The sequence below is a fragment of the Nipponia nippon genome, unplaced genomic scaffold (assembly GCF_047370975.1).
Source record: "Nipponia nippon isolate SJK-2023a ecotype South Korea unplaced genomic scaffold, ASM4737097v1 scaffold_1, whole genome shotgun sequence".
Taxonomy (NCBI): domain Eukaryota; kingdom Metazoa; phylum Chordata; class Aves; order Pelecaniformes; family Threskiornithidae; genus Nipponia; species Nipponia nippon.
Window position 1 is genome coordinate 161,788,504 of NW_028262290.1, and position 26,793 is coordinate 161,815,296.

Below are 26,793 nucleotides of genomic sequence, written 5' to 3' on the forward strand. Positions count from 1 at the left end.
GCTGGTGACTGGAAAGAGCATTTAGGGGCCATAGAGGAACATGAACAGAAGGGTCCTCACAGCACCTCCTTACCCCAAATCCTCCATCTGGGGAAACTGCAGAAGCTCAGAAATCATGTCCCATCAAAGCTCCCAGTTTCTGCAAGAGACCTCTTCCAACTTCTCACAAGGCAAGAGTCTTCAAGAGTAATGATTTCCCTTCCTTGGTTGTGAGAGGAAAAGGTGTCTTGGGGACTGGTACGTTCAGTCCCTCCATCTTCTAACCAGTCCCCCACTGCCATGATTTGGTACCTGGAGGCAAGTCAACCTGATTCAGGCACTTTTCTACTCAAACCAGTGAAGCTACTTACAGCAGCATGAAAATGATGCAACAAGAGGAGAAACAGGGAATAGGATTTGTGGGATTTTGTTCTGGAAAGCAGGGACTAAGGGGGGGGGGGAAAGGGGCAGCTCAACAGCATGCAGGTGTGCATAGCTCTAACTCAGCAGACGTTGCTCCCTCTCTGGACTGGGACCCACCTCTTCTTCTCAGCTCACAGAAACTTCTCGGCATGAATAATTCATTTCCATCTTCCCACAGGCACTTGCCAACAGAGCAAACCCAGTGAACTGCTGATAGCGAAGACTAAAATCACTGTGAGCTGAGCAAGGCCCCCAGCAGAGACAGTAGCTGAAGAATCAGCCTAAGGCACTGTAATCCTGGCAAAAACAGTTTCAAAACACACTTCATCTGGTGAGTGTGCCTTGGAGCTATGCAGAGCATTGTGTCCATGCAGTCTTTTTATGGAGAGAGGAACAGGATAGCAGTAGTCCCCGAAATAATTCATGGGTCTTTTAGCGGCCTCTATTACTCACTATTGGATGGACTGCAATGTTCATTGTTTCATTCTGTCAGCCAAATCCTTCTCCTCTAAATTAAATAAATAACAAGGAAGCACCCCCGCTTCAGAGCCTTGTTTTGCCCATGCAACTAAAAACCTTCTAGCCTCCGTCAGACTTGTCTTTTGATAGCCCAGCAGCTACTAAAGTCACTGGTATTTTCCCATTACAGTGCAGGGCATCCTACAAAATCCTCCAAGAACTGAATCTTGTTCAGTGGGAAACATCCAGCAGGTCAGGGAGACCCTGGGAGCACAGAAGAAGGGTGAAGGGTTCAAGTCTGGCACAAATCTGAGTATGTACAAAGCCAGGGCTGTGCTCTAGGCTGGTCCTTAGGCACTGCTGCAATGAACACGACTGATAGCATGAGAAGAGTCTACCATATGAAATCAGACTCCCCGTACCCACAGGATAGAGAATTAAAATCATTAATGTTTCTCAGTTGGTTTTAGGTGCTGGATAAAGAGGTTTTGTTTCAGTAAGAGTTGAATCAGAACATAGGGAGAAGTGCAAGTTATTATTTTGTAAAGTAATGACAGGGACAGCCAGTTTGTTTATCCAGATCTCTGCTTTGCCCTAACTCACTCACTCCTCGTGTCAAAGGTTTCTTGCTTAGCTTAGACATTTCTGGGTAAATGATTTTCCAGCTTTTGATGTCAAATGCAGCCCTTCTTGTCATTATAAACCAACACACTGTTATCTGCTCTTATTCGTGCACTGGCTTTGTTGCTTGGTCAACTTTCCAGCGTGCGCAGAATAAATCCCCAGAAAGAACTTCATAGAAACCCAGTTATTGTTAGGTGCAAAAGCAGCTCTGTTTGTGGCCGTGATACTTTTTGAGAGGGCTAAGAGGTCACCTTTGCCAAACTCTGATTTTAATCAGACTTACACGTTGCCTAAACTGGATCCCCTCAGACAGTCCTGCCCTTTCTCACCCCTAATAGTGAAGTATTTCAATTTATTTCATCTGGACCCTGCCTCCCTCAAGGCCTGGCCCACCTTTCATTTTTGCCAGGAGCAGCAGTGTATTCCCTAGAGCTGTTAGCACCCCAAGGAGATGCTCTCTCCTGCAGCTCATGCAAAACCTCCCCAGAAAAGCCACAGGCACAGGGGACCACAAGCTGAGCTGAAAAAACTCACTGGTTTGGAAGATGAATATATGACCTGTGCCAGAAGCATCCCTTTAAAAATCCCCATGCAGAGGGGCTCATTTCTGCTCCACCTGGGACAAGGCAGGGAGATGGATTCCAGCAGATTTCCACCTAAATCAGAATCTAGCTTTTGGTCTAGATGGCTGGTGGTGCCCTAGCTGGGATCCGAATTTACCCATTTTTTTTTATGGGGAAGAATGAGACCTCAATAATTTGTGACAGGCTGACAGGAGCAGGAAGGAGGCTTCGTCTCTTCTGCTCTTCAGTGCCAGCTCTCCAATTCATACCATCCCCATTCCCACATCAGCTTTTAATATTTAATTGCAGTTTTGCCAAGGGACTTTGCCTCCTGTCTTGTAAAGAAGGGGGAGAGGAAGGAGTCAGAAGCGTGGTGCTGAAGAGCCCCAAGGAGACTATCAAATGGCAGATCTCGGGTGGAGGAAAGCACTCTAGCATGTAAGTGATTTTACACAAAAACCCTCCCAGAACACAGAAGATGGAATGAATTAATATCAGAAAAATCCTGTAAACTCTTAGCAGCTGGGGGATGGTGTGCTGATTGTGGGAACTGTTCAGGGTGGGCTGAAATGAATATTTCCATTGACTGCCTGTACAGTATTTAAGGAAAAGGGGGGATATAAATGGAAAATCAGGGAACACTTCCCTCCTAACAGGCTCATTCTGCCACAGAGTAAATCCCTCGAGGGCTCTTCACCTGGAATTATTTAATGTTAGACATCACTGCGAAAACGGGAAATAATCCCTGGACTGTGGGAGGTGGGAGTCTGTGATCTAACAATTCTGTCTCTTCTCTGACATCACGGGAAATGACCTGGAAAACAAACAAAAAAAAAAAAAAAAAAGGAAATTTCTAAAGCAACTGGTGAGAAATATATTTCCCTCCCTCTGGTCTTGATTTCTGATGTCTTAAAGGCATGAGAGGGGAAGCAGAGATTAATAAACTGCTGAATGACACCCCACTCTCCCAGAAAATCTGCCCCTCTTGAGCACATCTGGAAGTGGACGCCCAAACATGGCTGGATAACGGCTCTGGGCACAGCCCAACACTCGGGACAGTGCAATAGAAATTGCTTATGAAATGTATTTTGCAAGCAACATGGCTTTTAAAACAACTATTTTCAAAATCTAAATACAAGTATCTAATAATCCCATAGTTCGAATGTCTGTGTCAGTAATTAAAGAGCAATTACATATAACTTATAGGTCCCTAGAGCTCTGTCTAAATTCAGAAAATGAACCCCAGATGACCTAATGTACTTCCAAGTGTCAGATCAGTCATGGCAAATCCAATGCCTGAGACTTCTGCTGCACATTTCTGAAGCTTGGAAAACAAGAACGTTTCTGACAGAAGAGGCCAAGAGGTGCTTAATGGTCCAGTTACTGCCTGAATTCAGAGCTGGTTCAGGTCTATGCAACACTGGAAACATAAAAAAAAATTAACCAATGATGCATATACAAAATTTCCATCAAATAATTTTTAAATTATTTAAAGCTAATTCTTCTTCAGGTTCTTTCCCTCTCCCTGTCACAGAGATGAACTGGGTGATCTAAGAGAATGAGAAAAGTGGTATGCAGAGGTGGAAAAGACCCATTCCCTGCATTAGGAGTCATTTAATTTAAATCGTGTCTTCTTTAACCCTATTTTATTTTTTCAGAAGTGAATTTATGTGATGAGGTTTGCAGATGTATCAGTGAAGACAGCATTTGTTCCACAGCCCTTTACTGATGCACCGATCCCATGAGTGGAGATGGATGCACTAATTGTTGGCCTCTTTTCCCTGGATCTTCACATCCAGCACCATAACCTTTGCTCTCTTGCTCTGATGCCAGCAGACAGAGAACATGGAAGAAGCTGAGAAGCTGAGGCCAGCTCAGTCCTTTCCTTTTCTGTGCCATTCTCCAAGGAGCAGTCCAGAGAGCAGAGTAATTCCTGTGAGAAAATCTGTGTCCGTCTCTGAACTAGTTGCCAGGTGGGTGGTTAATCTACAGTTCACCTTAGGTTTGGGGGGTTCCAGGGTGAAGTCTCCCTCTCCTGCCTCCATAATAAAAAATCTCACTCAGATAACGTTTTTCCCAAACACAGCATCCCAGCGTGTCGGGTCTTGAGCCAGAGGCAAGTACTTTTCTGCCATAAGTGCTCTTAGCCATTATATATTACTGATGCATTATTTAGTCTTGGAAGAGAATTCCCGATTTAAAAGCCAGATCCGCTCAACAAATTTCCACAAATACAATGACACAGAGGAATTTGCCCTCGACCCCAATGACTGGAGTGTTCCCAGATGGATAATTAAAGCTTTTAATCTTGATAGTCTCTAAGGTGCCATGAGGGAAACCAGAAAATGCTGGAGAGATGTGCTGATGAGGAGACAAGAGGGGTATGGCCATCTCATCCCCTCCCCTTGTCTCTCAACTCTTTCTAACCAAAATGCTCCAGGGAGACTCACATTTCAACCCAAGCCCTTTAAGGGCTAATTTCTTTTCTGGTTACAACCCATGACTGAGATCAGACCACAATGCTGCCAAGAGTGAGACAAATAAGCTTAGCAACAGAACCCAAAGTACATGTCCCTCAACATAAGAGTGACAGAGTAGCTGTCAAGACTGTCTCTTGAACTTCCCCTTGGGACGGTTTAGTTCCGACTATCCCAAACTTAGTCAGTTTTCATTGTAAATAGTCATCTATCTGAGAGGGTCTTTGGAGAAAGCTGAAAGTGCACTCCCTACAGCAAGGAAGAGAAAGAAGGTGGTTTCTTCTGCAAAGGCCTCACTCATCACCGGTGTTATGTTAGGTCAGGTAGTGACTTGATAAATCACTTCACATTAGGTTAAAGCTGAACAAATAAACAACATGACTTTCCTGAAAGCCTGACTTCAGCTGCAAGCCACGTATCAGCAAAGTGCAATAAAACACCGCTTTCAGCCAATATAACCCCCCCAGCATATCCTCCACTAGTGGGGAGATGGGGTCCTCCAGGGACACATCTGCACGGAGCTTGGGAGCAAAGGGCTCATGCTGGATCTAGTGGCACTGCACTGAACTAATCCATTAGATCTAAAACCAGTCCTCTTTGGGGATTTTTCACCTCTCTCACTCTTCATGCTTGTTTTTGAAGTCTGTTGGGTTTGATATTTTCCAGAGGGTAGGGGAAGGCAGAAAGAGCCTGTCTACTATATGGAAAAATACATTCAGGCTAAAAAAAAGATTAAGGCGCCATTTTCTGTCTTCCCTGCAGGTACCAGAGTATCCTGGACTGTGAAAGCAACATGTCAAAGCAAGAACATCCCAAGGTGAGAGTCAAAGGCTCAGACTAGGTGGGACAGAGCACATCCTAACAACATTATGCGCCAGTTCTTGGCAATTAGAGACAAAAAAAAACCTAGCATTTTTTGCAACATCTGGTGCTGTTCTGAGGACATCTCAGGGCAGGTCAGATCCAATTCCCTTTTAGTATGTACAGATGGACTGACACATATAAGATGCTCCAGGATGGGATGAAAGCTTCATATATAACATTCATATTGCTCTGGAGTGAATAAATTGTAGGGGTAGAGCCTAATGGAAGACCATCAAGAGATGGAGGACCTGGAAGAGGGTTTAGCACTGGTTAGGAAGCAAGGGAAAGATCTAGCCTGAGGCAAGGGTACAGAAAGTCATTAAGGCACCCAGACAGCCACACTGGGCTGACAGATATGACACTGAGGCATCTCTGCCCCTCTGCACCAGCAGCTGGAGGCTTTGGGGGTTACCCTGTGTGTCTCAAATGACACTAAGCACCTACCAAAGAAGGTAGGTGCTTAGTGTCATTTCTGTCATTCTACCCTAGGGTGCAGAAATCACTTTCTTGGCACTGTTGTCTGTAATGGGACCTAGACATCAAGTTCACGAGTAGATTTTGCTCGCAGCTACATTTAGATGTCTACATTTCAGCATCTTAAACTGAATTCCCCCCTAACTAGAAGCTGTGACTACTATTCTCACATCATGGCAAAGGTGCAGCTCCCACCTACCAGTGTCCTTTATATCATATTTTGATTGCAAACTCATTGGCATAAGATGCAGTTCTCAGCGCTGTACTTGCATGTTGGGTCCTGCTTTGTGATAAGGGCCTCTTACAGCCTGGAATAACAATGCTAAAATCACACACTGGAAGCCAGATACTCTGGACTTCATCCAATTTCCCTGCTGAAGACAGGGCTGATTCCCACTGACCAGAGAAAGATGAATTGCACCTCATTAAAAAAAGGCAGAATCTGAAAATTTTTATTTCCAGTCCAGATTTTTAAGATGAAACTGGAGGTTTCCTATGAAATGATAGAGAGGGAGATTTCCTGACTGTTTGGAAACACAGTTTCCTACAGGAAGAGGATGGACATGGGGATAAGACAGTGATCCAAGAGGGAAGACAACCAGTGGTCATATTTTTTCTACTCCAAGGCTTCCTTGCATGACCATGGACAAATCAGGAGGTTTCACTGGAAACCAGCAAGACAGAAACTTCTCTCATGCTTCAGAAAGGGCTAAGGTGTGTTTAGATCATGTCTCTGACATTTACTCCAGAGAACACAGAGCAGACAGTGAGTGATGGGACACTCTTTCATCCCAAAAAGTTAGAAGTTCAACAGAAGTGACACTTGGAGAAAAAGAGCAGGAAATAAACATTTGAGAAGATTTATTATTGAAGTTAGATACGAACTTATTTTGATGTTTGTTTGGTGTTTTTTAGCTCATGGAGAGAAGATATCTATCACAGACTAATGTCAGTCCAATGGGGAAAAAACATGCCTTATCTCAAAGCCATCCCAGTGATATGTGCTCGAGCAAGTCCATGGAGGATCTTCCCATCCCTAACATCAGTGCCCCTACAAGGAACCTCAAAGGACTCCTGACCATCTTTGACACTCCTAAAGCCACTCCACGATGTAAGAGTTTACATTTTGCTCCATTCAAGACACCATCTCCCACCGACATTTTGAGGAAGAGGGAGACCAATGCCAGAATCCTGACAACAATCCAACCCCTGAGCATGGACACCAAGCCCCATAAAGACCCATCCTTCCCTTCCTCTCTTCAGAGCATCCAGAGGAAGGCACAATGGAGTTCTGCCAGCATCAAATTGAAGGAGTCTCCTGCAAAGGTTAGTAGGTGCTCTTCTTCAAAAGCTTCTGGAAATTTATTTTCTTTGGGTGTCCAGAGTCATCCTTATAAGTGGTTGGGCTTCATGGTGATGCTTCATCATCCACTGATGCCAATCCCTGGGCATGGGGCCTGTCCTGTGAAAGCCTGGTCTTCCATGGTTAGGGAAGGAAGAGCAGGTTTACAGGAGAGCCATGTTGTAACATCAGAGCTACCATCAGGACAGCGTTGCTCCAAGATGTGGTGAGGGTGAGCAACAGAGCCTACAGCAGAAAACTCCTTGGCACACCCTTGCGGTATGGAGGCCACCTCTCTTCCTGTATTTTTAAAAGCTGGCAGACACACCACCAGGTCCTCAAACACATGCTGGCTGTCCCTCAGGCCAGGTTCTGCAATGCCACAGCGTCCAGTGGAAAAGGGGTGTCATGTGCAGTGACAAGCAAAAGAAAGACCTGACTCTGCTATTAAATACTGAACCACCAAAGGAGCTGGAAATGGAAGTTAGTGCCAGGCAACATCTACAAGCAAGGACAAATTCATAATATCACCTATGGCTTAAACTTGCTTCCAGCCCTGTTACTCTCTTCTCAATCCAGACAGCCATCTTTCTCTCTGTGGTCCCACATAGTTTATCTCTAATCCTATCCAGCTCTGGGTGATTTAATGTTATCAGGGACACAAGTCATATGTTCAACAAACTATTCCTTGCTATCATCCTTTACCTGGAGAGAAAGGAGTTGGTAGGAACGGACAGCCTAGATCAGAGAGAGACCTGCATCAAGGAAACAAGCGAGTCTCATGAAGTCATTATCACCTGGAATATTAATTATGGATGAGATTCTGTCTGAAATGGTCATGTACATCTCATCGCTGTACGATATAACCCCAGCGATTACTGTTCCACAAGAGAGACTGGTCCCTTCATTGGGTACAGCAAAGCGCAACACCAATCATTACTGGGTCTGAGACATGGAAATCATTGTGGAAGGAGGTAAAGGAAATGGATGGATAAACCTGACCCAGAAATGCTTGCCTCAAAAATGAGCATCGGTAGAGAAAATACCATTTAGCTCTGGAAACAGAGGGGGGCCCAAAAAGCTGTGAAGTACTGTCCTTGGAGAGAACAGAGAAAAGCCAAGCCTGGGTCAGGTCTACAGGAAAAATGTCCAAACCACACACAATATATGGAGGCAATGTCAGGGCCACATTTGCCTCTGGAAAGCCTCTGGTGCAGTCACCTTCCCCACACTGGGGCTTTGTGCAGTTCCTCTCCTCTATTTATGGGAATTTACCTTTTTCCCCACTGTCATTCCCACACAGGAAGGGAAGCTGTCCCATGGCAGACAGGTGATCATCTCCTCGGTGCCGGATACAGCCGATGACTCAGCCACAGGCAGAAGCTGTGAGTTGGATTTATTTTGATTATCAGTCATCATTGCTGCTCTACTGCCAGCTCTATAGTTGCAACTGGGAAGGGCCTACTTGGTCCTTGCGCAAAGTTATATTTCCCGTGTAATCCCATAGCAGAGACTGACCGGGCAATTCTGGCTGTGGATCGTGTGGGTACTGCCAGGATGGGCCATGCAGGAGTGCGGCCAAGGACACGGAGTTCTGGGAGCAGACGACCCCATGACTGTACCCCTTCCAGCCTTGATCGGTCCCAATGCATGGAGCTGGCAAAACCCAACACAGCTGGGATCTGGGCCAGTGATGAGTCCACAGAGCCACACTGACTCTCCCTGTACCGTTATCCCAGCATTTTAAAAATAGCTGGTATTAAATACCAAGGCAGAAGTACGTCCATGTTTAGTTTGGGATGAGTAATATCTCCCTGCACCTCAACCTTGAGGACAGGAAAAGGGAGAGGTTCCTTTGTACCTAACTAAGGAGTCTTGGCTGAGCTCCTTTTTGGATTTGGCAGCAGTGATGTATCAGACACGGTCATCCTTGGCTTAAGATAGGACATGTAAGTGATCCCTAACACTGTGATATCATTGGGACTAAAGCAAGTCAGGGATATTTCAAGGCAAGAGGCATCTGTGAACAGTGAGAGATCCAAGCTGAAGCTTTGCATGGGAAAGTGTTGAATTTTACCAAAATTCACTATCAGGAAGGTTTTGTAGATTTGGGGCAGAAAGAAACAACTCTCCAATAATCCCATAATGAGTGGATTTGAGACCAGGAGGACCATCCTGCCTGCTTTGGGCCTGGATCAGGAATCCAGGGACCCCATATCCTATCTATCTAGGGTTTGTTCTCTTTCCTGTCTATTTCTTCCTTTTCTTTCACACAAGAGAAAAAAAATCACATGCTGCCTGGATTTGAGACACTGTATTTAATTACCCAACTGCATGGGAAAAGATGTCTCCTACATGAGCACACAGACAAATGAAGGATCTGAAGTTTCCACAGCATTGGTGGCATTTTTTTTAATATCAAAGCACATGAAGTCATCATGCTATCTTGCTAAACATGATCTCAGGAGCATCTCTTCCTCTGGCTGGTGTGTGATGAATCATGGTCTATCTTAGAGCCTTACACCACTCTCCAGCCCCTGACTCAAAGGCCCTGCAATAGCAAAGACTTCATGTTGTCTCCAGCACGGCTTCTTTGGTAGGGCTAGGGTTTACATGGTGTGGGGTCCTTCTAGGGAGGCAATTCCAGCCAGGGAGCTGGGAATATGACAGCTACCTCTGATGTGGGTGTTGGATTTGCTCAGAGACAGGAGTTGTAATGCTTCCTAAAAAAGTCCAGGAACCAGCTGTCCCATAACTCTTCTGGGACAGACATGTCCAGGACTATACGTGTGCTGTGCTTGGTCATTCCCATGGAGTGAGAGAGACATCAGTGCTCCACATGCCCCAACATGAAGACGAAGAGATTCCTATAGAAGACCAGGGCAGGTCTTCTATAGGAGCCTCCTCACCATCACCCGGGGACTGTCCCACAGACCCTTCCCAGCACTGCGAAGGGGACACCCAGCCGATGCAGTGACCTGGGATGAGGAAGGCAGAGTGTCAAGTGGTTTGAAGCCACACAATGTTGTAAGGTTAAGCACAGAGCATGGTCCTCAGGTCTGGGATGCTGTGATATGGAGGACAACAGCTTGGCAGTGTTCAAGACAGCTCTGCTGGCTGGCATTTGGCTTATCAGCAAACACATGTCCATGCAACAGTTCAGGGCCAAATAATTACACATGAAGTCAAAGCACTGGTTGCTATACCTCCTTCCAGACACGGCATCGTCACCTCTGAGGCACTGCTGGAGTCCTGAGCATTGCTTGAAGGGGAAGGCTGCTACACCCCTTAGAAAAGCCCATTCCCAGGCAGCTAAACCAGCCAGGCTACATCCCCAGCCACGCTGAAGATATCAGATGATCCAGAGGAAGCTGACACCAAAGACATCACCAAGTCGCTAATTAAAGAGGTCCAAGTGGCTATAGTTAGCAGTAATGAGATTAAACCGAGCAGTGGAAGACTTACATGATAGAACAAAATGCTTCCTAGGAAGGACGATGGTAAATCAAGGAATCATTTTCCCCAAAGGGAAATGGTTGAAAGCTTGAGTCCTTTAATATTAAAGAGAAGAAGGCATCAGCTAATTTGCTGCAGGTGGAGTCTCCTGAGTACTCTGGGTTTAAAACTTAACAACTTCTAGATGAATTTTGGCAATGAGAGAGAGGAAGATCATAGTCAAGAAAAAAAAAAGAGGGGCATGCATGTGGGCATGCCATTCCCCCAGCTCACACACATACATATGCTTGTGCAAGTATGTATTAATATAGCTCCATTATTCAGTGCTTTCAGCTGAAGGGCACATGAGGATGTTACCTCAGTGCAGAGCAAAGATGAAACAGGAGCCTGACATGACTGCAAATTACAGAGCATCCAGACAGCCTCCAAAATGTCTTTAATTCCCTCCTCCCCCTTCCCCTTTCTATTCTGTATTCGTTTCGACCTCTATCCAAGGGGAATTTTCAAAGCAAGGAGAGGAGGCGAAGGAGAGGGCAGAAAACCATGGGGTCCCCCATCCTGCGTGCAGGGAGACCCAGGTTTGGCTGCAACGTTTGCTTGGCAGGGGATGGGTGTTTCCCCTCCTTGCTGTAGCACCCGCAGTTTCTCCTGCAAGGGGGTGCGGTGCCATCTAGCGACAATGAAACTGTCCCACCTCAGTCCCAAAATTGGTCTTCGCAAGGATGTTGCTGCACAGCAGCCACCGGACACTGTGTCTCAGCCCGAGCGGTGGAAGGAGGCTGGCACCCTCCATCTCCATGACCTGGGGACTTGCAGCCAACTTCCCCCCTCCTGCAGCACACCGTTCAGCAGGCAGGTTTGGGAGAATATCGCTAGTGAACTGGAAAGATCTGAAAGGTGGGGGGAAAATGCTGATTTAAGATAAAAGGCTGTGCTTGTGCTACAGACAGTTCTGAGTTCAAGGCAGCTCTGGCACTTGCAATGATAAAGGTTTCTGCAGTCAAAATAACCCTTAAAAGCTCATTTCCCTTTCAGCTGTTGCTTTTCATGAGCATGACAAGCAGGAGCTGAATGTTGGGACTCCTGTAAGTGGCCAATCTGTCCAGCTCTAAGCGCTTTGTGCCTCTGCAACTCAGCCAGGAGGGAAACTTGGGGTGTTCAAGCATGAGATCCAACTGCCCCCCTGACCAGAGCACTCTGCATCACAGAAAGAAGGGGCAGAAGCAGGTGCCGTCCATCCCCTTTCACCTCTCCCAGCCCCTGTGATAGCTGGCTGGGGATGCTGGGATTGCAGGCACCTTTTTTGGGGGCTGCCATGGGAGCATGCAGCAGCTCCCAGGTGGTCGCAGAGGGCAGGGGAGCGATCAGCCTCCGCTCACGCCTGGCCGAGCTCTGCCAGCAGCTGGGCTGACAGCAGCGATCAAAACAGACAGGCTGGTCCCATCTAGTTGGCTTTTCCTGCAAGCTGTCTGCGCCCTCACCTGATCTAACCTAAAGAGCTTCTCCCCTGCTGAGCCCCTGCTGCCCTGCTCTCAGCTCCTGGCAGAAGCCACCCCATCCCAGCCGAGGGCTCAGGGCTGCCCTCTGCTCCAGACCCCCGTGTCCCCGTGCTGCTGATCTCCCCCTATCACACTCTCAGTGCCTCTCAGAAAGGCCCAGTGCCACAATGATTATATTTTTTTTTCATTTCCTGCTTTCTAATTCATTGCTGTCTTCCAGACAGGAAGAGAAAAACCCTTTCCCAGCAGCTGTGTGGAGAGAGCTGTCAGGTAGCTCAGATCTGTCAGGCTTGTAGAACAGTCCTTGCAGGGGCAGTTTGCAGGGGCACTAATGGGGGGACACATGTGGAAGTCACAATCAGTAGCAGACCATGTCCTCCACCTAGGGATGGACAGAGAAGCAGCAGGAGAGTGAACAGACAGCCATGCATGCACACAACACCCCTGTATACGTGTGTTGTATGTTGCAGCTAGGCAGACAGATGGGCAAATATATGTTGCAGATGAAGAGAGAGCTCTGTGTAAATACATGCATGCCCCCTGTGTGCTCCTGCTGGGCACATGCACACCACAAGGACACACATGCACACCCGTTGTGAGCTGCTGACTGAGCCAATATGCTCTGCCCTTCACCTCCTGCCTTTATGTCCCTCCACCCATATGGAATACATAAGATTCCTCTGTCCCCAGCCTGCTGCTGTGTTTGCTGACACCCCTGCCATGCAGTTCATGCTACCTGAGCGGGTGCGTGTTTGCTGACAGCCCCTGCCATCCCCAGCCCTCTGACTCACAGCCTGGTTGGTGATCAAAGACCAGCATACCACCCTCCTAATGACATCCCTTGCTTTCCCGCTCCCCATCACCGGGTACACTCAGCAGGGGCCGCTTCATTCTGCACACAGCCATTGCTCACGATATACAGTCCCTCCTGTGCACGCAGCAGTAAAAAGGGGGGCTGTATTTCCCCCCATTCCCAAGATGATTAAATTTCAGCCCATTCTAATTTAGTACTTTTCTCTTTTCCTCATTTATTGAAGGAAGCAACAAAGAAAATGGAGACCACTTCAGAAGGAGGGGTAATGGTCTTGCTAGGCACTGGGCTTAACGCAGACAGCAGGGGACTGGTAATTCATAGCCTTGCAGGATGTTTAAAGAAACTGGGCTATGGTAGAGAGGAGCTGGGCCCTTCCAGGAGCCTCTGTGAAAACAGGTAGTCACCTGGAGCTGGGCGTGATGTGATGTGATGCGATGTTGGTGAGGAAACCTCATCGCATGCTGAATGCAGCCTGGTTGCTGTGCAGCATCCTCTCCAGGGACTGATACCTGCAGACCTACAGGGGAAAGAGAGGGGCAGCGGCCCCTCCAAACACCCCTGTAAAACTCCAGCAAAAGTATTCAGGAGGAGGGAACCAAAAACTTAAGCAACTCAAACCAGAAAATCATCAGTGGCAAGTTGCTTGGCCCTTTGGAGCAAAAAGCATGGAGCCCCTTTGGGGACCAGGGTCACGCTTCACCTACTCAGCGCAATGCCGTTGAGATCTTTATGTGACCAATGAGCCCAGCAGAAATGGAGACGTCCCTGTGCTACATGCTGTACAAACACACCACAGAGAAAGGCTAAGACAGCTCTGTGCTAGCAGAGAAAACAGATATGATTTTTGCCCCAAGACCGCCTAGTCCAGCACAGCTCACGTCCCTGCATCTCTCTCCCCCATCACTGCAGTCCCATGTTGTCTGGCGTTGGGTGCCGTGGGCCATGGGCATGGCCTGGGAGGGTACAAGCAGGATGGGACCAAGCATGGGTCTCTTGTGGCTCTCGCCCTGTGTTTTGTGATCCTAAGCACCTCTCAGTAAGAGTTTTATCTCAAGTGATGGTGAATTCTGGTACTGGCATAGCCAACCCACATCTGCCTTCATTGACACGTGGTGATTTACTCAAGCCTATGCTCTCTAAAGGTGTCAGAAAAGTAAACCAAAGAGAGAACAACTGGACCTGATTCAAACATTCCTGGGTTCCTCAGCCATATCACTATCCCAGACTGGTAAAGGTGGGCTGTTAAAATAAGCCCCAGAGCCATGGGTTATGTTTGCATTTGTAAATCAGCATGACCAGGCCAGGGTCCCCAGCTCTGGCACACAGCTGTGCCCACCATTAGTATGCTAAAAGTAGCACCTGTTGCCCAGCTGAGCTTTGAGGGCATCAAGAGCCCTCTGGGGCCGAGTGCTTTATTGTTATCCCTCTCCAAACACCGCCCAGAGCACCTCCCTGCAGCACCACATTGCTAAGGGAGGGACTGCGAGGATGGGGATGATTCCCAGCTCGCCATAAAGCAGATAGCTCGATCGTCCTTCTTGGCATACACGCTTCCCCTCACTTTCCTAAAATATTTTTTTTCTTTCTTTTTTCTAAAATATTGGAACTGATAAGGAAATAAGGAACCAGAAAAATGTAGCTAATACGTGTCACCTTCCCAGCTTTTCCCTTAAAAACTTGGCTGTGGCCAGAGGCGAAGGGGGCCTGGCTGTGCAGATCACAGCCCGAGGACATGACAGTGAGTCAGGCAAATGCCTCTTCCCCATTGCACTGCTGCCTGGAAGCATCCCCTGTCCCGTACTGGATTACACCAGGGGTATTTTGAATGAATAAGTTCTGAAAATAAGCCAGGCCCCCAGACTTTCCCAGCCTCCGTGTAGGGTTGCTAAAACTCATGATTGACTCAGCCTGGTGGAAGAGCAATTTCACTCTTTCCTAAAAATAGACCAAGTGGTTCATCCTCTCAACATAGCCCAGTGCTCGGTGATAAAACCAGCTGCCAGAGACCACTGGGAGGCAGTGAACAGGACCGAGGGTGTGGGGAGCGGAGCAGGGCTTCTCGTGGGATACACTAAGGGCTACCCGGCTGTGAGTTTCATGCAGATTTTCCACTGGGGCTGTCTACGGCGTGACACAGCTGTTAGGACTACTGAGACCTCCCTGTAAGTAATTTTGGGGTAGATTAGAGAGGGGTGAAGTGTTGCATGAATATGAACCTCAGACTGATGCTAAAAAAACAGGGCAAATGAGGATGCTCAGCACCTCGTGCTATGAAAGCGGTGGTTGCAGTTCATGGAAAGCCATGGATTTTATTTTGCTGGCCCAGAGCTCAGTAAATCCCCCCTTCTGCTGCAGAAGGTGCTGTGTCTGTGTTCCACGGATGGTGGCTTTGGTCTCATTCAGCACTGTCGTCTAGGGCGTTTGGGCATGTTCAAGGCAGAAACAGAGCATTGTGCATGTGTGTTTTTCCCGTGTCCTGAAATATTGAAGTTCCTAGCTTTGAGGCTTAAATTCACGGGGCCAGATCTCAGTGTCTACTCTCTCCACAAAACCATGACTCTGGGCACCGTGACCAGCATAGGGGAAAGAATCTATATGGGATTCGGGTGAGCCGGGTGGATGCTGGGGGTGGAGGGGACATCTTCCAGATCAAAACCATGTTCAGGACTGGTAGGCAGTAGGCAGCAAAATGTGGACTGTTCAGAGGGAAATGAGCTTGGCTTCGTCTCACATCCCTGGAGTACAGGAGGCAGAGTAGGATTAGTTAAGGAGGGAATTTCTTTCCCCCTCTCTTCTCTCTCAGTCTCCAGGGAGGGCTGAGAAATGTGTTTGCGACCCTGAGCCAAATAAAGGGCTTCAGGAGCCTGTTGGGTTAGCAACGTTAATACGGCCATACCACTCCCTATTTGTGCTCATGTATGGAAAGTAACTCCAAAAACCTGCACAACTCTGTAAGACGGAGCAGAAACCTACCCCTGTGTGTGTGAGCATGTGTCTCATACCTGATTATCCATCTGCTGAAGCCTTTTAGCTCTAAGGTCTGTGTCATGGCCAACAGGAGAGAGCCAGGACCCCAGGTCCAGGTCTTGGTGCTGCCCCTCAATCACTGTGTGAAAGGCCTAACCCCAATGGCCTGAGATGAAAGTATTTTTCTGCTCATGCATTTGGCAGTGGTTAACATTTCCTTCTGGGATACACATCCTGCTGATTGCTGTGAGAATAACAGAAAATCTTTAACTTGCCGCAGATCCCTCCAGTTCTCCAGTTTTCACCCAAATCTTTGCTGGAAAATATCTGAAGCAGCTTTAGGTTTTTTATTAGGAAAACAGGGATTTGGGAAAGGAGAGGTGGAGTTGGTGCCTCAGGTACAGATATCACTTGATGAGAAGAGGCAAAATATGAAAACTTGTGTTCTTGTCCAGGCAAAGTGGTAGATAATCCACTAGTGGCAATTAAGGGATCCAGCATGGGTGGAAATTCATAGGAACATCCTACAAAGGCTGTTCTCAGCCCTTGAAGAGATGCAGTATTTTGCAGGATACAAAAGCCTCCTTTTTGAGGGAAACCAGACAACGATGCCTTCACCCTGATGCTAGGAGGATGGAAATCCTTCTTCGGCACCAGCAAAAACCCCAAGTCTGAGTCTGAACATGGCAGCAGGAATCTCTGCATTAAGAGCTGTACAACCTGGTATTTTACTCTTTTAAAGCCACCCATTTCTCTCCTCCTCCATATTCTCACTGGCAATTTGCCTCATTCAGAAATAAATGGAAATGCCAGGGGAACTCAATAGCTATAAGTGGGTTGGGGTTTTCTCTTTAAAGTATACTGCTAATTTTTTTTTTTTGGCTATGGCTGTTTCTTCCAAAACAGTATTAAGTTTTCTTGACTGTCAGTGATAAAGAGCTGACTGCAGCATGGAAACACCATGATAAGAATAGAAAGCAAAGGCAGGGTCTCAGCAGCTCCTCAGAGCTCCATGTTATCCATGCAATGCTCCCACATAAACACCATGGCATGGCAAAGAAATGCTTTAAGAAGCACACTGCAGCCCTGATCCCGGCTGTGCTCTTGCATCCCAGGTGGGATGTGCGGCCGGTGATGTTCTCAGGGCTCATGCCTGCACAGACATTCCCAAGGTATCTCTTCACAGTGGTTAGAGAGGGCTTCCCTTAAAAGGCTTGGTATTTGTGGCATGCCAAGGAGTCCGCTCCCCAGGCAGAGGTTATTCCAGTGGGCAGCTCGGTGTTGTTTTCCCTCGGTGGGGAAGGAGATTTTAGAGGCAGGGAAGCCGCTATCACAAATGGTCATCCTGCATTATAGCCTGCAAGGGCTGAGATGCTGCTCTCTGGGAGCAGGTAGAGTACGCAGAGGACATGGAGCCCAGCAGCAGGGATATGGATAAAAATAGTCCTGGTGCCAGCCAGCATTCAGGGATAGGTGAAATAGAGAAAGAGGGAAATAAAACCAGCTCTTGTTGTATTGGCAGCAGAGGTGTTTATCACCATTTCAGTGAAAGCACGCTATATAAATAACAGGTAAAGAGTTACTGGAGAGTACAAGAATGGTGCGTGATACACGATCCTCAGCATGTCAGAGGGCAGTGCTGGATACTGAGATCCCAGCAATACACAGCCTGGGGGAGCAATATATTAAACGTCCGCTCGGCTTTTATTAACCCTTTGCAAATAACAGAGGAACATGGAGAACAGGCAGTGCTGAGCAGGTAGCTGGGGCTGCATCTGGGCACTTCGTATCCCAGAAGCAGGGGAGCTGACCTGAGTGATGCTTAAGTCCCTCTCTAAGGAAAGACAACGCCACAGCAGTTGGCCTACTTGGGAAGGCCACATCCCCAACCAGCAATGCCACTCGCAGCTGTCTCTCAGCAGAGCTTCTTGGCATTTTTGGTACCAGGAATAGAGTCCTCCACATTCCTGGATTTTTGCAAAGCCCAGAAATAGCCCCAAGCTGCCTTGGGGCAGATACTCGGCTCCGCCTGAAGCTAAATTTTCCCAGCTCTTCTCAGGAGCTGTTTAAATTACCTGGGGGTTGCAATGGTGCTTCTGCAAAGGAAAGTCCAGCTGACACTGAGGAGCCAAAAACATTTGCAGAAGTGACTAAAGACCATGAATCTTCAGTTTAGAAGTGCTGGAAATTGTAGAGATCTGATTTTGAAATTCAAGTGCTGGAAACAAGACACTCTTCAGTAGCTGTTTTTTCCTTTACCCCCTCCCACCCCCTCAGATTTGCAAATGCAAGTTTATACATGTGCGAAATTTTAATTGTTTGACTATAATTTAGTAGACAATTCCTAAAGCATGAAATGATATTTTAAATCTTATTTCCTCTTCAACACAGCTGCTCTTTAGTTACATTATCTTATTTTACTTCTTTGTTTAGCACCTTCCTCTGGTTCTGGCACTTTTCAGCCCGTTTCCCACCCCAGAATTCATATATTAGCTCTATGCGCCAGAGCTGCTCAAGTGATTGCAACATATGGCTTGCAGACAGCACAAAATCTTTCTTAAACTCTTTCAAAAGAGAATGATTTGTATTTTTTGATGTGCGTTAGTCATTACATTTATGATCTATACCAGAGATGCCCCCCACCTCCAAATCAGGGATCTATTGTACTCGATGCTGTACAAACTCATTTGAAAAGAGAAGGTCTACTCATGAAAGTTTGGAATGAGAAAAAAAGTGTTGTGAATCTGTCTGATTTTTGTTAGTTATCTAACTGTAATCAGTGGTGTTCTTACATCTGAGTTGGTTAGGTGAGCATATGAAAATCTCAGTTCTCAATTTTAAAGGTCGATTCTTAGCCCATGTAGTTATAACAAAAAGGTAACTTGGACCAAAACAGTCAAACAAAACAGATTACTTCTTTTAAAAAAAAATGTTTACAGTTGCCACTCTCTCACATAATTGGCCAATCCATGGCAAAAAGAAAAAGCTTGAATTTCAAATCCTCTCTGTCCTTTGTAGAACTGAAAATGAGAGAAAACACTGCAGTTTGCAAACAGAGAAAAGCGTGATCCAGGAGTCAGGAGGGAGTACCCGTGAGGATAAACATAATGCTTCGGAGCATCACTGGTCCTCACTCTTACTGGAGGCTGCCTAAAAATCTCGTCGATGCTCCCTGCTGCACCCTTGTCCCATCTTTTTTTCCCCTTCCTTTGGTAAAAGAAGTCCATAACATTTTAACATGCGCTGAATGGGTCATGAGGTCAATGAGAAATAGCTAGATATGATCTCCCCTCCCCAAACCCTCACCCTCCCAGGACCACCCTTGCCTGAACACCCCTTGCTGCAGCATCCCAGGACCACTCACCCTTTTGCAGCCTCCAAACTGGGGCAGCGAGACAGCCTGCCCCTCTTCCCACGCCACCTTCGTTGTGCGTCTCCTCTGGCAGAGCTTCCCCATGGACCAGGGCCGCTGGTGCAGGGGTTGGGGCCAGAGATTTAAACCTTTCCCCGCTGACCAAGCACCACCAATGGGCTGCCAGGCTCCTGGATTAAGCAGCAGCACTGGTTTCCCAGCCAGCTTTTATGGGTGCTTACCCATCCGCGTAAATTCCCTCAGCCCAGCCGTGGAGTGGTGCCGGTATTTAGGAGCTCCTTTTATCAGTGGACCAATTCTTCAGCGGGCAAAGCTGGGAGGAGGATGGGGTAGGTGTGATTCAGCACATGCAGGTCCCACATCTAGGGATAGAGGCACTTAGAAATGGGGTCCCCATCTGCAGGGACAGGCTTCCAGCTTCAGGAGGGGGCCAGTGAGTTGCTGAGGTTTCACTGACGTGCATGCCAGGGACAAGCAGGTGGGAATGGGGGCACTGGTCCAGCCACACAGCCTGAGTTTAGGGTCCCAACTGGTAATGACTGTCCGATTGGGAGTAACCCACAACCCATCCCAGGCAGGAAGAAATAGCAGACATGGTCCCATATTCCCAGGAAACAGCCAGCCCAGAGCACCACAAACCCAGGAGCATTTCCATGTCAGTTCACCTCCATCCTCTTGGAAAACAGAGTCACTTTCACAGTGTGAAGAAATCACTGTTTTCCTGCCCTGATTTCCCTGGTGCTAAGGAGCTCCAGGACACAGGCCCCTTTGTTCCCACCGGCCTTTGAGTATTGAGTTTTGGGTCCTGCACCATGGGATGCACTGAACGTCTTGCAGCACCCAAGCCGTGGCACAGCCAAGGTGTGAGACATGGCTGTGCTCCATGGCATAGGACATGCCAGGTCCAGCAGCCATCATGGCAAACCCAATGTTGGTCTGCAGAAGAGCAATGTCGGGCAGATGCTGAGCAGGTGATGGAGGATGCTGTATTCAGCTGGCTGGGATGGGATGCTCTCTGGAGCGCCACTCCCTTCGGCGAGCGAGGGAGGAGGACAGGACCCTGGCACAACTTGCACCACTGGACTATCCCTTTCCCTCCAGCTTGTGCAAGCCCCGTGCAAGCCCCTGGCTGATCTCAGGCCCCGTTACACAACCCCTGGTTCATGGACCGCCGTGGGGTGCACACGGCGACACAAAAGGCTTTGTTTAGCAGCTGTGTTTGCTCAGGGTGGCTGATTCTGGGAGCAAAGCCGATGACATGTGGTTGGCCAGGCGACCCGGGAGACTGGTGCTGAGCTTGCAGCTTCCTTTTTTAATAGGTGACTCAGGCACTCGGTAGCTCACTGGGGTTGTTGGTGGGAGCCAGGCTGCGAAGGAGTGCCAGAGGCAGAGGTGGTGGACACCAACAGGTGGGTAGCGTTGTTTCTCTATAGGATAAAGTGGTTTAAATAGAAAGCAGAGCAAGCCAGAGCTGCCGTGTTACTGGCGAGATGGGGTTTTCTCAGGGGAAGGAGGGGGATAGTGTTTTTGTTAGTGATTTGTTTTCCACTTGTTGGGAGTTGGCTGTCAGATGTAACACAGTTACGGTTCAAGACACCTGTAATATTATCTTCAGCAGGAGACAGAGCAGTCGAGTGATTTATGGGCAATAGCTGAAGAGGAAGTGAGTGAATTTTTAGATGAATATTTGAGTCTTTTTCCCCCTGTTGCCTTGCCTTTCCCTTTCTTCCCCCCTCTGTCTAGAAAGATCAGTGAGTACAGATGAATATGAGGAATGATTTTCCCATTGCAAGTTTCCAGGTCCCACAGCACCTCCCTGCTCACCGGGGGGCATGGCTGATGGAGCAAGCAAGGCTGTAAACTGAGCCGGAGTAGCACATACGTGGGGCAAGAGAAGAGCTAAAGAAACCCCGACAGCTGCTCCCTATGGACAGTCCTAACATTGCAGCCCCTCACATGAAATGTGCAGATTCATTCGGCGCCAGACACTGGCACGAAGGACATTTTGCCGACAAATCCCAGCGGGGAGGAGCATTTCCCATATCCTTCACTTAGCAGCGCCGCCGGCCACAGAGCCAGCCGCTGGGTGGGACGGGAGGAGGGGGTCCTCAGGAGCTCTTTTCTTCTATTTTAGCTCATGGGGGATGCTTTAATGCTTGAAGTATCAGGTTTTAAATCCCTGGGGCTGCAGTCAGTGCGAGTCAATCAGCACCACGCGGGATGCATCACTCCGCACTGGAACAGACGCCGAATGTGCCAGCGGAGCCCTTTTGCTCAGCAAGGCGGAAACATGGAGCCCAGCACAGGTTTTGAACTGGACTACCATGCCCTTCATCTCGTACACAACAAATAACACCCTAAGCCTGGTCGCATAACATCCTTTGGCTTTGCTTTAGCATCCCCAGCTGGAAAGTTCCCCCCTCCCTCCCAGGGGATGCTGTGCAGTGGCACCATGCTCACAACTCTTGAGATGTCCTAGGTGCCGCTCGGACGCCGTTAGCTGCACATACGTGACAGCTCGGCTTTCTTGTTAGCGGAATGAACTCTTGTTCTTTTGCTCTTATCTATAATTAGCAATTTAGAGGGTGGCAGCAGCCTGTTTTGTCAGGCAGAGCTGCGTGGAGCTACCAGACTTTCCGCAAGCACAGAGCCAGCCGCCCGCCCGGAGGGTTTGAGCAGCCCCTATCTAAGGCAGGCAGTTTTGTGAGAAGTGATAAGCAAACAGAGGGCTGTGCACAGCCTGTGCACAGCAGAAATGTCAAAAAGGAGAAGGAAAAAAAAAGAAAAAGAAAACAAAGGCAGTAATAAGGGGAATAATGGGAAGGCTTCAACGAAAGCCTTGTATCTAATTATATCCATCATTAAAACAGAAGCCCTGTGGCCTTTCATCCATCCAAGCTAATGGATGAAGGACAAGGCAGCACTGAGGCTGTGCTATTTTCCACTGCATGGACTGGAAATCTTCCTTCAGCTGCATTATTCATTCTTGACTGGAGGGGCATGTTACTCTTCTTTGTGCAGCATCTCAACCCAAGGACCCATGGGCCAGTACAAATTATATCAGCTCAGCGGTAATACCCATAGCCCGGGGTGGGAGGAGACCATTAAATGCTACCAGCCCAGCTCTAGGACATGGGGGTGCTTTTGCTAAGCACTTAGCACCAAAGCAGTTAAGCACGGCAATGCTCGCGTCAGCCTAGGCAGGGTCCCTGCTTTGCCGTGAAGTGCTCCCATCTCCTAGAGGTAGTTTTTAAGAGAGTTTTTTTTCAGCATGGCCATGCCTTTGCCAAGGGCTTGTGTTCATTTCCCCAACCAGAAAGGCTGCAAATCTGTGCTTGGTTTTCTTTCTGCTTTAAAGCTAGCAAGGCTGAGTCTCCCCAGCTCTCACCACTACTCTTACTGGGAGGCTTAGCCAAACCTCATTACCTTGCAAGGAAGAAAGCTTCTGTTTTCCAGACTGATTGGACCTCCTTTGCCTTCCCAGTCGGGAATTCAGCAATGTAGGAGAAAAGAAAGAGATTCCCAGACATGATTTTTCAAAACCCTCTTCAAAGCCTTCTGCAGTTAATTCAGCACGTGCTTCAGTGTTCTTCTCACAGGGTACAGCCATAATAAGGAAAGACCATGAAATCCAAAGTACCTTTGCTGGCAATTACTTCATTTTCCATTTTTAGAGAGTAGACCCCTTCAAATGCATGCCTCAAGCCTCCGAATGAAAGGAGAAGCCTACTGCAGGAGACAGAGGGGCTTGTGTTAGCAGATATCATCACCGGCTCCTGTAAAAGCAGTGTCTCAGCGATGCCTTGACCCCCTCCTCCCCATTTACAGGGTGCTGTTCATCTCAAAAAGCCAGGGATCTAGTCAAAGTTTGGGGTCTCTTGAGCAGAGTGGGGAAAAACTGATGCAATCAGAGGGTGGTTGCAACCTCACAGCCTATCTTAAGGTGCACCAAATCTGCCCCAGCTGTGCCACCGTCTCCACTGGCTGTAGATGGATAATTCCTTTTGACTCAGTGTTTAAGCTGTGGACAGCAGAAATCAGGGAGAGATGTCCCATATTTACATGGTGACTTAGCAAAGAAAGCATTAAGGAATTATCTTCTTCTCTTTCCTCCCCTGATGTCCTAGTGACTTCTGGCAGAACTGGGCAGCTAAATCTGCATTGCATCCCACTGCTTCCTCATGTATCCAGCCTCAGTTCTGCATCAAAATGCCTGAGCATCTGCAGGAGCAGCTGGAACCAAGGACAAAAGAAACCTTGGGGTTTGGCACCTTCCAGCAGCACGCTGGCCAGTGTCTGACAAGCTCACTGGGGTCCCTCTGCTCTTATCTTCATGGCTTTTTGGTGTATGTTTGCCTCCGTAGGAACTTGTATTTCATTTGAAGCATCAGCTCCTGGAATCCTGTTAGTATATAACATTAGCTGTTGTCACTTTAAAATAAAAACAGAGTAAACCTCCTTCAGTATTTTAGAGAAAAACTTGAAAATCTGAACTCAGAATGCAGAAAGCAAAGAAAAAGGGTCATTAAGTTTGTTATTTACAAAATCTCGTGATTTGAGGACTGAGATTGGAGGGCAAAGAACGCTAGAATTGCTGCAGTGCTTCTAATGTGCACATATTAAAAAGTACATCAGCCCTTTCCTGGCTGTGCAATAGCTGGATTTGTGGAGAGAGAGCCCATTGTTCAAACAGAAAGCATTGCAAATACCACACTAAATCCAAATTCAGCAGTGCAAGTCTGCAGATAAAAGGAGAACCTTCTCGTGTTTTTAGAGTGGTAACAGAGAAATTACAGCCCTGACTAACCTGGAGGACTAAGACGCATCATATAGGTGTAAAGCTCTATGTATGTCTGTGATGGGAAGTGGAGATGGCCATCCTCCTCAAACCCAGCAGAGTAATGCAAAAATAAATTTCTTAGCTAGAATTTGGAGTTGCCTCTTTCTTTGAAAACTGAACCCATCTACATTAGAGCCATTAATTTTGACACAAACCTCTCCCTGGGGATGGACACAGCTGTCATCCTCAGAGGGAGGGGAAGCCCCCCCTGTTTAGGGGGATGAGGACCAAGGGGGATGGAGTACAACAGGAGGGAATGAGGGAGCATGGCCTGAGCATCATCCGAATGTGCGTGACCGCTCCAACCATCCAGTTCCTCTGTGTACCCCTCAGGAGGTCTGGCTAATAGATCACCTCCTCCCAGAGTAGTCATTCTCCATGAACTGGATAGGGACATCCTCAGCTGTAGTTGTCTCCACGGGAGGCATCTGAACAAAGGTAGAAGGAACGCTGAATATCTTGAATATCTCAGCAATGCCATGCTGGGTCCCGGTGGGGGCCCCATGGGAACTCAAAATATCAGATCTCTAAACTAAGAGCAGGGTTCAGTCCTCTGGCTTTGCCAAAGACTCTGTGCTACATCCTTGGGCAAGTCTCGTAGCCTCGTCATCTCTCCATTCCCTGAAATGGGCTCCCAGGGGAGAGGTAAAGATAGATGGATATAACTGCTTGTGAGGCACACCAATAGGAAAGCGGTGCAGCCACAGAGCAAAAAAAGTGGGAAGTGGTTCAAGTTGAACATGCATAGCTCCTTCACGTCCTCCAACTCGCTCATGTTTGGTGATGGCCTTGTCCAGGGATGTAAGAATGGGTGCAGGCTCTGCACCCACTGCCCAATGTGTTATTCACATCCAGGCTCAGAGCCCATTTCAGCCATGAAAGAGGTGGAAATGTCCACATTTTCTTCCTGAACCAAAAGGGCATGGTGTTAATTTTTGGGAGACTGGGGCAGGGGCTGCCAGGGGAATCGGTGTGCAGACGGCAGAGGCGCCCGGCAGAGCCCTTGGTAAGCGATGCTCACGCTCCAGGCTGGCCGTGCCCTTGCATCTTTGCCACATAGCTCACCGCGCACGTCTGTCCCTGTTTCAGATGAGAGGACGCGGTCATTTTTAGACATATCAGACAACACTAGCCGCATACTTCACCAAGGACGAGGGAGGTCCTCTGCGCCCTCCGTGAAGGAGCTGTCGGCTCTCTATCTCTCCCAGACAGCTGCTGCTGCTCACACTGGCAGCCCCGCACAGCCGGTAAGCACCGCGCACCGCCGTCCTCCCCCTCACAAATCACCAGCGGCATCCGAACTATGTCCCGTCCCAGCAAGTGGTTGTAAGAGGGTGAGAGAGAACATGGCTGGTTTTGTAAATCTGGAGAAACACAGCATTTGGTTTTCCAAAAATGACCAGCTTTCCCTTGTCATTTGCAAATATTGTATAAATGTTATCAGAGGTGCTGATATGTATGTATATGATGTATAAACTGTGTACGCATACACACACACATATATATACACATTATATTCACACATGTACACACATACCAAATGCACACGTCTACATCCGCTAGCCTGTACAAACAGTTTATTCATACATAATATTTCCCCTTTATTTGCACATATATATTTACACTTTCACATCCATGGAGGAAATATTCAGCACACAGCAACTCATACATCTCCATGCTATACCCATTCCAACACACGCACATATATATGTCCATATATGTCACACTCAGGCATAACTTTACAGTGCAACCTCCCTGTGTTCCTCTGTTTATAGCCCTTGGTCTGGGATCCAGGGATTTAATCACCCACTCCAGGCTGATCAATGAGTCATAGGATAATTCAGGTTATAAGGGTTATGAGGCACTGAGCTACATTTTTGCCATTTCCCCAGCTCCACTGGTGATCCAGGAGTAATATGGGATGTGATTTCACATCTGGACCTTTCCTGCAGGCATGTTCATACTCCCTCCCACTCTCAATCTTTTGCAGGGTCCCTGTCCAGAGATGCAGTCTCTCAGGCATGTATCAGGGCTCTGCACTGGAGGAATTCAGACTGAAGCAGTCCCAGTTGAAAATAAATGAGACTGTATTTGGAAAATTACAACTGGTTAGAAGTCTAAAAAAAAACCAACACAATTTCAAAACAATGAATTATACAATCCATAACACAATTACAATTGTAGATCAGTTTTATTTTTAAAATATTGAAGTATAAACAAAAATATAGGCTAAATCAAACTTTGGAGAAATCAGTGCTTGCTTTGGTTTTCCCCCAGCTCTAAATAAATGTGTTTAGGGTTTTGTTTGTTGACTGAGACTTTTGGAAACAAATATTTCTGATCAACCTGGAATAAGACTGTTTTTCCCAGCTGTACAGAGCTGCCAGTGAACCAAAAAAAACCCCTCACCTGTTTTTGGGTCTCAGTAGTTGATACATATATATATATATGTACACACATAGATAACGTGTCTTGCTATGCAGTTTGATGTTACTTCTCCTCTTGTCTTTTCCAGAGTACTGTGAAGGACAACTCCATTCGCTCTCCCGACAGACAGAAAAAAATCAAGGTAAGAAATGTTAAAGATAAGCACCATTATCTAACCAAATATGTGTGGACTGTTGTGGAGTGTGATTTAA

At 47.5% G+C, this 26,793-nt stretch overlaps 1 protein-coding gene across 3 annotated transcripts in view; it reads left to right on the forward strand.

The window, feature by feature from the left end:
• The first annotated feature begins 2,396 nt into the window (after positions 1-2,396).
• Positions 2,397-26,793, forward strand: part of XIRP1 (xin actin binding repeat containing 1) — a 34,641-nt gene continuing 10,244 nt past the window's right edge. Inside the window, exons 1-7 of one of the 3 annotated variants that reach the window (XM_087730942.1) lie at positions 2,397-2,486; positions 3,885-4,021; positions 5,288-5,342; positions 6,779-7,189; positions 8,509-8,590; positions 25,244-25,401; positions 26,670-26,723. In XM_087730942.1, the coding sequence (XP_087587068.1) occupies positions 3,894-4,021; positions 5,288-5,342; positions 6,779-7,189; positions 8,509-8,590; positions 25,244-25,401; positions 26,670-26,723 (888 nt within the window). In that variant the 5' untranslated portion in view covers positions 2,397-2,486; positions 3,885-3,893. Of the gene's footprint in view, positions 2,487-3,884; positions 4,022-5,287; positions 5,343-6,778; positions 7,190-8,508; positions 8,591-14,997; positions 15,137-25,243; positions 25,402-26,669; positions 26,724-26,793 lie in introns of those variants that run through there. The other 2 variants (XM_009475356.2, XM_087730959.1) reach the window with 2 other exon arrangements.